The sequence below is a fragment of the Perca flavescens genome, chromosome 6, assembly GCF_004354835.1.
Source record: "Perca flavescens isolate YP-PL-M2 chromosome 6, PFLA_1.0, whole genome shotgun sequence".
Taxonomy (NCBI): Eukaryota; Metazoa; Chordata; class Actinopteri; order Perciformes; family Percidae; genus Perca; species Perca flavescens.
In genome coordinates this window covers 12,093,586-12,108,393 of record NC_041336.1, presented here as the reverse complement: position 1 = coordinate 12,108,393, position 14,808 = coordinate 12,093,586, and the positions used below count along the sequence as shown (strand labels likewise).

The following is a 14,808-nucleotide window of genomic DNA, read 5'->3' as shown; positions in this document are numbered from 1 at the left end:
CAGGCAACTTGCTTTCAATAGGCTATTTGACATGTTCCAACCTACAAATGTCAACACTGACATGATTTTTAGTCTCAGGCCTAGTCCACATTATACGGGTATTTTCCAAATGCCATTTTAGGTCACTGTTATCTGAGCTTTTGGAAAACTCCGGCCAGGCTGAAGACTTTTAGAAACACCGTTTCTGTGTCGTGTAGACGGGGAAAACTTGAGTTTTGGGCTCGTAACGTCAGAGTGTGATATGTTTTCTCCTTTGTGAGGCGTCACACAAAGCAACATTTCTGGCAACAACAAACAGGGCCAGAAGAGTGCTGGGGCATTTTCGGCCTTTATTTCTGACAGGACAGCTGAAGACATGAAAGGGGAGAGAGAGGGGAACGACACGCAGCAAAGGGACGCAGGTCGGAGCTGAACCCGGGCCCGCTGCGTCGAGGACTAAACCTATATATGGACGCCCGCTCTACCAACTGAGCTATCTGAGCGCCCAAAATATATATATATTTTTTTTTAAGCAAAAGGAGGGAAAACCCCCTTTTCAAAAATGCTTGTGTACGTGTGGACTAGGCCTCCGTTTAGATAAGGTGTTGCACCGTGTGGCTGACTCATCAAAGATCCATTGACTGATTCAGATGAACACATTTGACGTTGTTGTATATTATTGACAATCTTAAAAAGTCTGCATCACCAGCAAATAACTAACCTGACCTGATTTCCTCAGTCACTTCTGCAGCAGGTTATCTTGAATTTAACAGCTCAGATAGGAAGGATTAAACAGGTAGAGGATTTAACAGGTAGAAGAGACACAACTGCTGGAGGCAAGGAATAACCTTGTTACTGGTCTGAATTACTAATTAAATATATTCTCCTATCAATTAATTTACAGAGCTGTCAAATCAGAGAGCACAACCTCCAAGTCCATGTTTGGCACATAACTCACCAGAGCTGATTTAAGAGAATGATACTTTCCCCAGTCAGCCAAAACTAATATGGTTATCAATGTGCAAAGCATTTAAAAAAAAACTACTCTTTGGACTTCTTCTTTTTCTTCTTCTTTGGAGGAAGTGCCTCCTCGTTTGTATCATCTTCTACAGATGATTTGTCCTTTTTACACTTTTTCCTTTTCTGCTTTACAGTTGCTTCCTCCTCTGGAACGTCTGCTTCCTCCAATGTAACTGCAGCTTTTTTCTTTTTGGTTTTTGGAACGCAGTCCTGGACCAGCTCCGATTGGCTGGTTTCATGACTCTCCTCTTCCTCAGCAGGTTCACCGTTGTGTTTGGAGGATTTCTTCTTCTTTTTCTTCACTTTTGTGTCAGTGTGCAGCTCAGCAGTCTCCTCCGGACTCGTGCTCTCTTCTGCTGCAGGCGAAGGTGTTCGTTCTTCTTTGTTCTGCTCTGCGTTGTTTTTCTTCTTCTTATGTTTCCTCTTTGTTTTATGAGAATGGTCTGCCTCACTGTTTTCTACACAGATCAAAACCCCCTCAGTGGAAACGGCATTAGTTATTTCCTCAGTGTCCTCACTGGCTTTCTTTTCCTTCTTCTTCTTTTTGGGTTTAACATCTGATCCAGGGCTTTCAAAACCTTTCTCACCATTTAGCTCTTGAACGCTCTTAGTAGATCTCTTCTTTTTCCTCTCAGAGTCCTCGACCGTCTCCTCCTGCCTCTCAGCTCTGTGGTCAGTTGACTGGGAGGGCGTCGAAGCCGGTGTAACACCAACTGTTGGAGCACTTGCTGGTTGGCTTTTTTTGCCATACTTAGCCATGAACTCAGCCTCCTGCTGCTCTAGCCTGGCTAACTTGGCGCTCATGGTCAACCCGTGCCTGGCTCCTCTACAGAAACACAACAAAAATGCATCAGAAATTAGATCCTTTTTTTATTATTAACTTCACTTATTCTGAAAGATTACATAATACTTATAAATTAACTTACTTGTGCGCTGTGCGTCCTCCACAAGCCTTCATTAGATCAGCATCAGAAAGCCTGTGGAGATGAATAATGAATAACTTCTGTTAAAAACAGAGTTAAGTGCTTTTGCAGATAAATAATAACATCAAATAGTAATTAAAAGTTGATTATAAAGAAATGACACCAACAATGATACATGCAGAATGAGAGTAGTTATAGTCATGTTGATAGTGATAAAATATTATGCAGCATTCCAGAAAAAATACCTAATAAATGTAAACAAATGCTGCATTAGATGAAATTCTCACTTTGTGGTGCTGGAGAGATCCAATTTCTGGTCCTCCTCCTCTGAGCTACTGCTGTCGTCTGAGCTTGAGGACTTTGGCTCTGGCTGCTCCTGACCAGACAGCAGTGTGGCTGACTGAGCGTGGAACAATGGAAATAGAAACAGCGACAGTCATTGTCAGTTCAGAATAGAATCATTCATACATACATACATACATATCTGAAAATACCATAAATTTACAGAAATGTGTCATGTGTACATGTATTGTCTTTCAGCACGTTTGTAGCACTTTATTAAAAACGACCGAAACCAACAATGAATGAATCCTAGGTATTACCTGTGTAGCTTATTCCTCTGTGCCATAGGGCGCCTCTGTCAAATATCCATTGAATATGTACCCAATAAATACATTACCTTGACAAAGCATCCATAAAGTTTGGCTTTAGCCAGAGTGGCTTTCCGTGGCTTTTTATTGGAGATCATTCCATCCTCTTCATCTTGCTCCATCGTCTTCTTCAACTGAATACCGTTCTGGATCACACAGAAAACACGCAACCTTCTGTCAAATACTAAACCAGCTGATTTCACTCATTAACAGGTGAGGATGAAGTAATCAATGTAATCAGCTGCTGAAGAGTTGCTGTTGGAAAAATCTGTCACCAGCCACAATTGTTCTGCCTGTTCTGACGGTCCCGCACCACCAGGCTCAGGGACAGCTTCATCCATCCATCAGACTTTTGAGCTCTTGAGCTCATCACTATTGTCACTTTAGCTTTATTTACTTTTACTTACTGTTGAACACCCACGCACACGCACAAAAATGACTAGTGAATGTTCAAATTTTACCAGCCACTCAATAGAAAACAATAGAAAAATAGAAAATATATTTGAAGCAAATCCACCTGCCAATTGCATATTTTACCAGCCTTTGGCTGATACTGCTTATTTTGAACCCTGATTGTATCCCTTTATTTTATCTTCTGCACTATTTTATGTCTTAGATTGTCTATTTTACTTGCATGATTTTCTTTTAAACATATTTGTTTGAGCATTGTTGGAGGGAGCATGACTGCTTCTATGTAATTGTTGTGCATACAACAATAAATAACTGGAAACTTGAACTTTAGTTCTTGAACTATAAAGACCTAAACATGGCTTTCATATATGCTTTAAAGTTACTGCTTTGAGCCATCAAGCTGCTCCTAAAAATATTGTTTCAACAAAGTAACTAAATGCAGCTACATTCACAAGTGGAGGAGGTGAATCAGTGAGTGTTAAAGTGTTCCCAGTGATTCAGTCATGAATCAGCTGGTCACCTTTGCAAATGCTTGACTAATAAATGAGCTAAAAATAACAAGTGATAATGTCCTCATTCTGAAATTAGTCATCCCGTTTCCACAAACCGAAGTACACAATTCAGTGGAATAAACTTTTTAAACATAGCAAGACTGCTTCACTCACTACCTTGAAGATTAGAAATGTCCCCTTATCATATTGTGTTGATTCCAGGTGATTGTGAGCTTGTTTGACTGTGTTCAGCTATCTGAAGGTAAGACTTACCTGATCGGATTCCACGTGCAGACCTGAAGATGCCTTATTGAAAACATGATCCCACCAGTGAAAGGTGAACTGCTCCCCTTCCTTATGACCAACCTGGTGGTAAAGAGCAAAGTGTGAGTCTACAAACAACAACTTTCTTTAGAATACAAACAAAGTTTAGACCACACCAGTGATAGATGTGATGATAGCAAATGCTGCATAAAACCAAAGGTCACTCACCCCTCCTTTGCCACATTTCACTTTGACCTTGATAGCTTCTGATATTCCGTTCTCACTTCGCCCCAGTCCTTTACCTGAGGACAGAGTGGACTGAATAAGAAATGTGCGCCCGAGTCTGACACACTGCAGCTGTTGAATTGTTGCAGACAAGACATCATCAGCGTATCTTACCGTGTTCCCAGCCATGACGCAGGAGTTGCTGCTCTGCAAACTTCAAGGCACGACTTTTCTCTGGTACAGCGTCTGCCATCTGTATGCGCACCTCCAAAGTTCACATCCACTGGTCGAAGAGATAAAGTCTGGACCAAGATCTGTGAGACACCACAATAGTACAGGTTGGTCCAACATATTTTTGTCTGGTTTGTAATGGGGGAAAAACCCAACAATCTCATCCAGTGCAAAGAAACTTGTATGTGGCTCTATAAACCAATATAAAATAGGCAAAATACCACACACAGGCATACATGCATGTAAACTTATACCACACACACATGCACACTCCGCCAAAACACACTACACAGTTTGTAACGCTTTCAAGTAGTGATCATGTGTTTGTTCTGGAGACATCAAAACACACACACACACACACACACACACACACACGAGTCCCAACACCATAGAGTAAAATTAGCACATCATTAAACTTCTACAGCGGTAAAATGCAACATTGTCTAACGTTACACATTAATGCAAAAGTAATATTAATCACAGATAAGAAACATTTTACAGCACAATGAGTAATTTTAACGTTATAACTACTACTACTAACTAATAACTACTTTCCATACTAAGGCACATTTAGCTGATAATACTTGCATACTTTGCAGAACTTTTGTAGTGGAGTATTTTCAGTGTGGTATTAGTAATGTGTAAAGGGCAATGTAATGCCCGGAGGTGTGTGGGTTGTGAGTAACGTTACTTATATTTGAACCTCCAGCTTAGTTTTCAACAGTTTTAACACACTGTCATTAACGTTATGCTTCATTTCTTTACAGAAACATTAAAACGTCGTTAGACTCTCTATTAACCCTTATTAGTCAAAGGTTTATTTACAAATTGTACTGCACTTGCATACGGCAAATGAGCATTTCTTGTAGATAAACCACATTATAACTGTCTCAGGTTAGTCTTCTCTGACAAAGCTGAGTTGATGCTAACAGCTAAAAACCAAAAGTTAAACACCTCATAACAAGTCGCTTGTTTTAACAGCCGTTTGCCAGCTAACGTTTAACACACAACACTAACACGTCAAAAATGAAAACACAACATACCTCTGGAAGTCCTGTTTTATTAAAACTGCATCACTAAAACTGAAACGGAGAAAAAAGTTGCTAGCATGGATATATTGGTCGCTAGCCATGAGGTTTCAGCAGAAGGCTGACATGACACCGGATACACGTCACTATGGCTTCTTCTTTATTTTTTATTCTTCTCGGTGTCATTTTGCAGCAGACACGCGTCTAGGTCTAGACGCGTAAACTGTAAATATGTAATATGTATATTTAATATTAACAGTCTATAGTCGTGCATGATCAGGCAAAAGCACTGGTAGCTCTGGTTTCTCTCCATATAGTAAAATCAGTAACATAACTGTAGTATCCTTCAGAAAAATATATATTATATTACTGGATTATAATTAATGATGCATTATGTTTCAGCGGCTCGATATACTGCTGGGTAGCTTCATCTATAACAATGAACAGAATGTATTAGTTGATTCATGTTTTGTATTGATTATCAGAATCTGCTAAGTAACTAAAGCTGCCAAATAAATGTAGTGGACTAGAAATATAAAGTAGCCTAGAATGGAAATATCCACGTGCAAGTGCCTCAAAGCTGTACTTATACAGGACTAGAGTAAATTTACATGTATATTTGTAAATTTTCTTTTAACGCTTTAAAATCTTATTTTCCAACCTTTTTCCCTTCTACCTTTAAGGTTGAAAAAATCATTGTATTTCACCCTGTCTGTCAGTATCATATAATGGATCAGATGATATCCTATAGTAGACATAAAACACCAGGATGGCAGTAGATGGCAGTGTTTCACACTAGAATTTTTTTTTTATTGTAATAGTCAAGTGATAATCTAAATAGCATCCCAGATGGATTTACTGGTTTATACATCTGCATGCAGAAGCAAAACTGATCCTGGCTGCACTCCTCTCTGATCACAACATATCTGATAGATGCATTATTCAAAAAATGGCTAACAGGATTCAGAATCTCACTTTATGAGAGTTCTGTTCAAGATATAGCCTGGTACAGATGATGTTTTCAACCTTGTAGTCTGTCGGCAGGCTCTCCCAAAAATTCATTAACACAATTACTCCTTATTACATAAATCTGCTTATAATTTTTACATGAATGTTTTTGTCTTTGCCAGGTCTTCCTTGAAAAAGAGATTCTAAATCTCAGGAAAACAGGAAACAATTTCATTTCCCCGTTCTTGGTTTCCGTGCAGTGAGGATGTTTGTTCCACCAGTCCTGCATCCCATGCATTGTTTATCTGTGTCAGCACTCAGCAGGGGTTGGGGGGACTGGCTGGTTAGCATGGCTGGCCTACTGTTTGTGAGGAAGCCCTCATACTGCTGTCTGCAAAGGCTGACTGACAGTTATCTCAGAGGAGGTTATTCCACAGCTGTCAATAAAGTATGCGTGTGAGAGGAAAAGTGTGCGAGACAGAAAAGGAAAGAGAAAAACTATACGGCCAACACACTCCTTTGCACATACTGTTCTGGGCTAGACCCCTTATATTCCAGTTAAGGTAAACCCTCATTCTACAGCATTTGAGACAATAGTGTACTTGGCAACAGTTTGGAGAACATGACCTTCTCCTGATTTAACATGACAACAAGCACCCCCATGAATAATTCCAGGTCCACAAAGAAATGTCTTTACAAATCAAATTAAAACTATACTACAGAGCTCTGACCTCAACCCCAACTGACACCTTTGGGATGAACTGGAACGCTGAGGCCTTATCACCCAACATCAGTGGCTGACATCACAATGCTCTTGTGGCTGAATGGGAGCAAATCTCTGCAGCCAGGTTTCCAACATCTTGTGGAAAACCTTCCCAGAAGAGTGTACACTGTTATACAGTAGCAGCAGATTAGTGCCCATGGTTTAGATTATTAGATTTTCAACAATCAGGCTATACTTGGTCTCTTTGCTTCCATTTTACGTACAGATTTACATGCTTCAAAAAAGTATGGGAAGTGATTGTCTGCACTCCAGGGGACTTATTCCTACTATCGGCCCCGAAAGAAGAATTGGGGAAAAGGACGTTTTAGTAACCTATGTTGCTTCCTCTGCTTGGAATCAGTCGCAAAATTACCTGAATCTGTGGGAGCTGATCTCTCTGGATGCATTTAAAGGTATTTTAAATGACTTAGAGGCAGGCAGATTTTGCTGTAGATGTTTTCATTGATCCCTTATGTTGCTGACTTGTGAAGAATGTTTTTGATATTTATTATTCTGTAATTTGTGTTTTTGTTTTGTTTTCCATTTTAAATTGTTACGGGTTTTGTTTTTGTCTCTATACTGTTCAACATTGTTAATTGTGATGCTGGGTCAAATGTAACATAAGACCAACCCACTGGGTAAAGGTTGACCAGTACCCACAAGCATAAAAATCACTGTGACGCCAATCTCACCCAAAAACATTTTGACCCAGTTTTAGTGTTATTTATTTCCATTGGGCTATTCAGCATACCAATGTGTGATTATTTTTGACCCAGCAACCGTAATATTAACATTTATGTGGAGGTATCAATTAAACCAATTATTTTTGTTTTTATAAACATTTGAGTGTTCTGTTTAGTCAAAACAAGCTTTTTTTTTTTACACGTTTTACCTTAAGATTGCCACCAATTATTTAAGGACCCCCTCGAAAACAAGATGGTGCATCTCAAGGGGTTACTCCTAATAAAGAATTTTTCAACAATTATTACATTTAATTCAAGTCGTTCTTATATTTGACACATTAAAAAGCCAGTGGTGGTTAAAACAAACCAGCCACCTGTGCATGGGGTCAACTAGGTCAGCTAATATTTGGGTCATTATTCCTCCAGCATTAGATAACAACCCAAGCCCAAATACCCTGAATCTGGTTTAGTAACCCAAACCAGTATTTTTAGGGTATATTCGCACTTAAACGTCAAGGTCTGCAGGCCTGCTGAAAATAAAAACAACTCTCTCAATCTCCATCTTGACCTCCCTAAATGTCCTCTCTGCCCCATCCATCCTCCTCGTCTCCCCCCCCTCCCTCTCGGTCGCCTCTCTGTCACAGTTTTTCCACTTTCTTTGGCTCCGCTTCAGGACCCTCCCCCGTTGGATGCGATGGTCTCAGTTCTCTCTTTACACTCTTCTAAAGGTCGCACCGCTTGAAGATGTTTCTAAGTGTATGAGCCTTTAAAAACAAACGCCTTTTTTCAATCTCAATTTCGTCCATGGAAATTGGTTTCGAACTGCGATATTAAAGCGACAGATTATCCGGGAGTTCTTGGCCGGCAAGGTGAGTAAAAAAACTGTCAATGAACTAAACAAAACAAAACAAAAAAAGGGTTCGGAGTCACGGAGACCTCGACTGTTTATTTGAAAGCCAAATATTTATATGACAATAAGCTTATGATGTTACATGTTACTGGTTAATAGACTCGACTGATACATTTTCGCCTACTGTATGGGAACGTTGCGCTGTTATGGAAAATACTGCAGCATGTAACATAATCCTAAACTCAACCTATAAGGACTTCAAGTGGAAGTGTAGTGATCTACTGTGAGTGTATAGTTATTTTTTATGAATGATATTTTCCTTTACGATGGACTTTATTTGCTGAAATGTGTAGAATCTAGCACATCTAGAATTTCATCTGGCATTAATATCCATCTAAAATGTTCTACATAATAGCCTAATTTTTCTGAATAATGAGTAGCCTACTTTTGATACTTTAAGTAGCCTACATTTAGCTAATTACACTTACACAATTTGACTTACATAAGGCTCATTTTCAATGTACTTTAACTTATAATATAGTATATTGCAGTATGGTTACTTTGGTAAGAGTATTATCAGTACAATGTCCTTTTAAGTATTAACAGTAAAAGTACTCTTTTTGCAGAATAGCCCTTTTGTAATGGAGCAAATGTTAAGGATCTATAAAAAATATTTAAGAAGACAATCAATGCATGTAAAATCCTAATTTGCAAAGGTAAACGGTAACTATAGCTGTTACTGTTAATACATGTAGTGGAGAGGAGTATAAGGTAGCATAAAATAGAAATACTCAAGCAAAGTACAAATACCTCAAAGTTAGTTGCAGTACTCGAGTAAATGTACCTTTATACATTAATTATAAATGTTGTGAAAGTGTGTAGATCACATTCACTACCATTTTAAACCAATTGTATATTTCTGAACACAGTTTGGTGTTTTGTTGCTTCTTATACACTGTGTGAAGAAACACACTATCACTAAAACCATCTGTCTGTTCAACATCATTATTCAGCACACAAAGACATAACACCTGACTCTTATCAGGAGTGAATTAAAGCACTTGTTCAAGTGAACTGCTGGCATTGTGTCACCGCTCTATGCACTTGCTGTACTTTTCCTGGCCTGAGTTTTTTGGCATCTCCGGTTCTGCTTTGAAAACTCCAGCTACTATCAAGAAAGTGTGAGTCAGAAAAGCTGTGCTCCTCTGGCATGTCTCCTCGATCGATTCATTGCAGAGGAAGTCGCTGGGAGTAGGTCTGCTCTTTCCTTTCCTCCTTTGCCCACCTCCTCCTCCTCCTCCTCCTCCTCTGTTGTGTTTAATTTTCATTAAGTTGTTAAGTCCTAATCAAAGTCCTGGATTCATATCTTGGTCTTTGTTTGGGTCACAGAGGAGCTGTGACTCAGGCAATGAAACGTGGCGGCGAGGTGGCTGCAGCCCAAACAACTGTGTGACATCATCCTGTGTGTGATGGTGTGACAGCTTTCATGTCTTGTCAGTGAAGTTAATCAGATGAAGCAGACAGAGACAGATAGATAGATAGATAGATAGATAGATAGATAGATAGATAGATAGATAGATAGATAGATAGATAGATAGATAGTGTTTTTCTTTGTCTCTGCAGATGTGAGAGGCTCCTGTGGGTTGTTGATGCTTTCATGCATGTGCATATACAGTATGTATGAGTGTGACACTGAAAATAATATGGTTGTGTACAAGACTCTGATAGATAAGGATCCACTTATAAAAGGGAATATACTAAAGATGTTTTCATGAACTGATTGTGAACTAATTTTGAATGCTTATTTTCTAGAGCCGATGCAGTTTTTTTATGCAGTCTGCAGTTTTGGGTAAAAAGACATTTTACAAATTGAATAGAAGTACCAAATTTAACACATACGTGTTGACAAATTGACTGACACTTTTACAGTCTCAATCCTCTGTAAGTTTAGAGCTATAAAAAAAAAAAAAAAAAAGCTACATATCGAAGCACACTGTTTTGGAAACGAACTCCTCATTTATTTTCCTCAGCAGAGCTGTAAAATCGCCCCATAAATTCAGCATTTTTGCACTTTAACACTTACTGTCTGTGAGTTTTGAATGAGTTTTTTTGATTAAGGACACCCTGGCACCATTTAATGCATAAAAATATCTGTGAGGAAGTTTAGCTCAGCCACCTGGTTTGGACTCCTGACCTGACATCTGCTCTGGCAACCAAAAATCGCCAGGAAATCTCTCTGACTGCAGACTGAACTTTCCTTTGTCCTCTTCCAAGTATTCCTAAAAGCACCATTCTATTATTCACATATACAGTATTGGTTTCAAGATTTGCATTCTGCGTGTGAGAAGTGACCCAACAGTGCCTCCCTAAAACCACTGTTTTTCTTCAGTGTCTTTATATGAGATTCTCATTAGTGGAAAATAGCATCTCCCCCTCGATAATGTGTCTGCCCTCCTCCAGACTGTTTCAACTATCAGTGGTATAATGGTGACCCATTATTTTTTTTGTCTGGTCAAACCACAAACCCGTCTCTAGTCTGACAGCTGGAGATCGGGCTCACTTACCATGTGTTTGTCCAGAAGAGGACTCTGGCTCAGGCGAGCTATAGGATATGTTTTGGTTGGAGATGACACTGGCCAGAGACACAAAGAGATAGATAGATAGAAAGAAGTAGAAAAAAGTAGAACTGAGGTAAGAGGCATTAGTTTTAATTTGATCCCCTAGTGCCTGGCCCTTTTTAAAATTGATTGCAACACCACAGGGTACCCACAGTCTCTGCATGTTGTTCTTCGAAGACCACAATTTCTCTTGACAAGTTTATACACAATGGCCACACACCATTCGTGTTATTTAAGTGAGATCACAGTGTTGCGTTATCCTTTGAAGCATGGACTCTGTGCTATAGAATTACCCGTGTATTTTAAAATGGTAATCTGCTAAATTCTGGCAGTGCTTGGCACGGAGAGAGGCTGTCCACCACTTTGGTCCAGACTGAAATATCTTAATACAGCTATTGGATGTTCATGACTTGTTGCACAGACATTCATGGTTTCCAGAGAATGAAGCCTCCTGACTTTGGTGCTTAGCCGACTTTTCATATAGCGCTGCAGGTCAAAGTTTTCACTAATCCAGTGAAATATCTTAACATCTACAAGATGGTTTCGCATAACATTTGGTGCCGACGTTCATGGTTCTCAGAGGATGAATCCTCATGACTTTTGTGAATCCCCTGGCTGTTCCTGCCACAGTTAGGTTGACATTTAAGATTTTGAGTGACATATCTTAACAACGATTGGATGGATTGCCATGAAATTGGTTGAATTGTAATAATTTTGGTGATCTCTTAACCTTTCATCTTACGCCATCATCAGGTGACCAATGACCAAATACCTGCAAAATGAAGCCTCAGCTGTATTTTTTGTTTAGTGCTAAACACAACTCAAGTTTTTTCCAACTTGCCACCGCAGCTCCCAGTGTGACCATGGCAACCACAGACACTACATTGAGGGACACGATACAGGAGCTGATTGTACTGGTATCTGAGTTACCCTATAAAGGCTACACCTCCACACCAGCAGTAAACAAACAGATCAATGAAGAGAAATGGTCTTGGAGCAAAACTAACGCTATGATAACTCTGTTAACTAATCTACTGCAAACCATTTCCTCTATTTTAACCTACGACCGGCTCTATTTAGCTGCATGATGAGATTATGGCAGGTGGATAGCAGCAGGCTGTAGTGTATGGTAAAGGTCTTTATTAGACGTAGCTGGGAGCTGAAGAGGTGGCCATCAACTCAAAATATAAAACACAGAAGGTGCCTTGCAGCAGCGAAGACCACTCACTGTCCGAGAGCCTCTTTAGTCTTGTTTCTTTTTGTTTTGGTGGCTTTTGGTGCTAAATAGTCATTGGTGTAGCATTTCTACATGTCAATCATGTGGGTGGCAATGGGTGGCACTCTTTTTCTTTTTGTTGCATGTTGATTTTAACGCTGACTTTTATCTATGCGTAAAATGTTGGATGTTACTGGAAATTCTGTTTATTCACCCCACACTTTTTAAACATCAGTGACAAAGCTTTTCCTCATGAAAGTTAATTTGTCTACTCCCCCAGCTTCTGTTTTTGATGCTAAAATAGTCATGATGAAAAAGACAAAGAGCACAGGGAATTCAAAAGAAGGTGACACGGGTTGAATATTCCTACCACAGGCTTATATAATTCTTTCAACCCCATGTGCTTTGCAGCCGTGCAAGTAATTTGGAGCAGATTCTACTGCAGCCCTCCAGCTCGGGGGTTTTGGGTCGCTCGCTCTGCTCTGGCCGTGGAACATGGACAGTTTCATTGGGCTCTGGCTCAAATAACCAATCATAAAAAAAGCAGAGGTCGGAGGGTTTGGGCTGCAACAAGAGGAGGAGCCAACAGCGGCTTAATGAAGTGACCACAGACTACTTGTACTGTGGTGAGGGTCTTTCCTGAAGTTGCTTATGTTGGTGGTTGGTGGGTGGTGTTTGGGTTGGTGGGTGGAGCAGCAGTGGAGACATTGTTCATTAAGATTTCAGGGGCTTTCACTGGTGTCTATGTCTCGCTGTGGTGTCTATGCAAGATGACTGGAACCAAGTGAAACCTGAGATGGAGAATTAAAAGAAATACAGCACCAAATGCAAGGCCCAGAAGACTTCTCGCTTTCTGTTTTCATCTCTGTGATGAAAATAGTGCTATGTTTAGGTTTTTGTTTGTTTTTAATACTTGACTAAGTAAAATACGTCGTGCAGATGGAGCGGAGAATGTTGTTAGATGAAATATTATGAGTTTACCAAACAAGATGTGAGCTCTGCATGTGAAAAACAAATGGCCTTTGTGTCATGCTTGGCACCAGGCAAACATGAACTGCTAGAACTCTTGATGTTTTTCTTGAGCTCATACCCAGATCTACTACACCAGCTGCATTAAGCTATGACTCTCGCAGTCGTCCATCTTGCATTTTATGAGAGGACTTGTTGTTTTTTTTGTATTCCATTTTCCAGGCCACTTCTGAAAGACAAACCTAGGCTCAGGAAAAGGCAGGATGACAGATTTTCACTATTTGTCAGCGACCCCATTACTCAAAAAAACACAAGCTCTGTTTGGAAAAAAGGGATTATTTGTCATAAATGCACACAGAAGCCAAAAGAAGGGTTGCTGTTGGAAAAAAGGTGGGAGTAGTAGAGCCAGTATCTGATTGCATCGTTCAAGGACTTATCCTTTTACGCGCCTGATTTTATTCCCAACTCTCTTCTGTTTACATGTCAGAGGAAGAGAATGTTGAGATGCAGACCTGGATGTACATGCAAGATGTTTCCTAGATCGGCTTCCTATTGTTTGTCCCGCCTGCTGCAAAGATGATTAAAGACAGAATAAAGAGCATGGACCTGAGGGACTGTGGGGACAGTGTCAGATTTTGTTGAAAAGAAACTCAGCTGAAGAGAAGAGATTATTAGTTGGAGACGGATGATAATGAACCGGGGAGTTGTAGTCAATTAAAAAGTAATGAGAAAAGCATGTAATTTTCGAAGACGTTGTTAATAATGTGCTGACAAGATACTCTAGGGCAACTTGCTTTTGCAATGTGTTAACAACAAAATAGCTTACTTGCTCGTTAACTGGTAAATATTTGAAACTAATTTGCAGAACTTTTTGAAAAGCCGGGAGAAGCCTCCCTGCAATAACAAAATATTCCTCCATGACTCACAGAAGACCTGCTGTGTTTACCGCTGCTTCTGTTTACCTATTGGTATCCATAAAAAGAAAAGTGTTAAGAGTTTCCCCTCCACTTGGTTTCCTTGAGTTGGAACATCATACCCAAACAAGATGACAGGCTCCTGGACCCTCTCCCTCCCACAGTGTTGCCCAGGATGTCCTGTGTGGTGGCTTGTATCTGGTTCTTGTCTCCTCTTTGCCCCCCGTCTTCCTGTTGTGTTGGACAGAAATGTAGGCGTCATACCAAAAAGCCCCTTGAGACTAATGTGTTCCACAATGCCGATGACCATGCTAGGGCTTTCAATTAACTAAAGCACATTCTGCAGTGCCTTACTTTCATCTTTCTTAAGCAATGAGGCGCTCCAACAAAGTGAATTAATGGCACCACCTGTGGGGTTTGAAAATGTTTCAGTCTAATGACACTGCTGGGAAAAGCATGGAGGATAAGACTAAGTAAAGGAACATCTCTGAGGGTTCACCTTCAGGGTAGTACACGTGGCTGAAGTTTTTGAGTGAAGAAAATAAGGCTTTAACTTCCAGATGCTTGCAGAATGGGGCCCATCTGGAGAGAGTGAGAAGGAGCTTTTTGGGCTAAAAAAAAACCC

At 40.0% G+C, this 14,808-nt stretch overlaps 2 protein-coding genes across 2 annotated transcripts in view; one reads left to right on the top strand and one right to left on the bottom strand.

The window, feature by feature from the left end:
• Positions 1-634: 634 nt before the first annotated feature.
• gpatch4 (G patch domain containing 4) lies at positions 635-5,389 on the bottom strand. The gene is made up of 8 exons (XM_028580603.1): positions 5,238-5,389; positions 4,138-4,277; positions 3,967-4,040; positions 3,748-3,840; positions 2,602-2,718; positions 2,210-2,322; positions 1,926-1,976; positions 635-1,825 (listed from the first exon to the last, which is right to left on the bottom strand). The coding sequence occupies exons 2-8, from the start codon at positions 4,214-4,216 to the stop codon at positions 1,021-1,023; spliced, it is 1,332 nt and encodes a 443-aa protein (XP_028436404.1). The 5' UTR covers positions 4,217-4,277; positions 5,238-5,389; the 3' UTR covers positions 635-1,020.
• A 2,872-nt stretch (positions 5,390-8,261) lies between these two features.
• The window catches only part of pear1 (platelet endothelial aggregation receptor 1), a 49,683-nt gene continuing 43,136 nt past the window's right edge, over positions 8,262-14,808 (top strand). Inside the window, exon 1 of the mRNA XM_028579754.1 lies at positions 8,262-8,485. The gene's annotated coding sequence lies outside the window, so the exon portion shown is untranslated. The remainder of the gene's footprint in view (positions 8,486-14,808) is intronic.

What these genes read in the sequence shown, in the direction of transcription:
- gpatch4 (XM_028580603.1), bottom strand. Translation starts at nt 4,216, where the DNA reads ATGGCAGACGCTGTACCAGAGAAAAGTCGTGCCTTGAAGTTTGCAGAG. An exon ending in TGAAATGTGGCAAAGGAGGG is followed by an intron (nt 3,841 to 3,966) that starts GTGAGTGACCTT and finishes CTTTACCACCAG; the next exon opens with GTTGGTCATAAGGAAGGGGA. An exon ending in GATCTCTCCAGCACCACAAA is followed by an intron (nt 1,977 to 2,209) that starts GTGAGAATTTCA and finishes TCATCTCCACAG; the next exon opens with GCTTTCTGATGCTGATCTAA.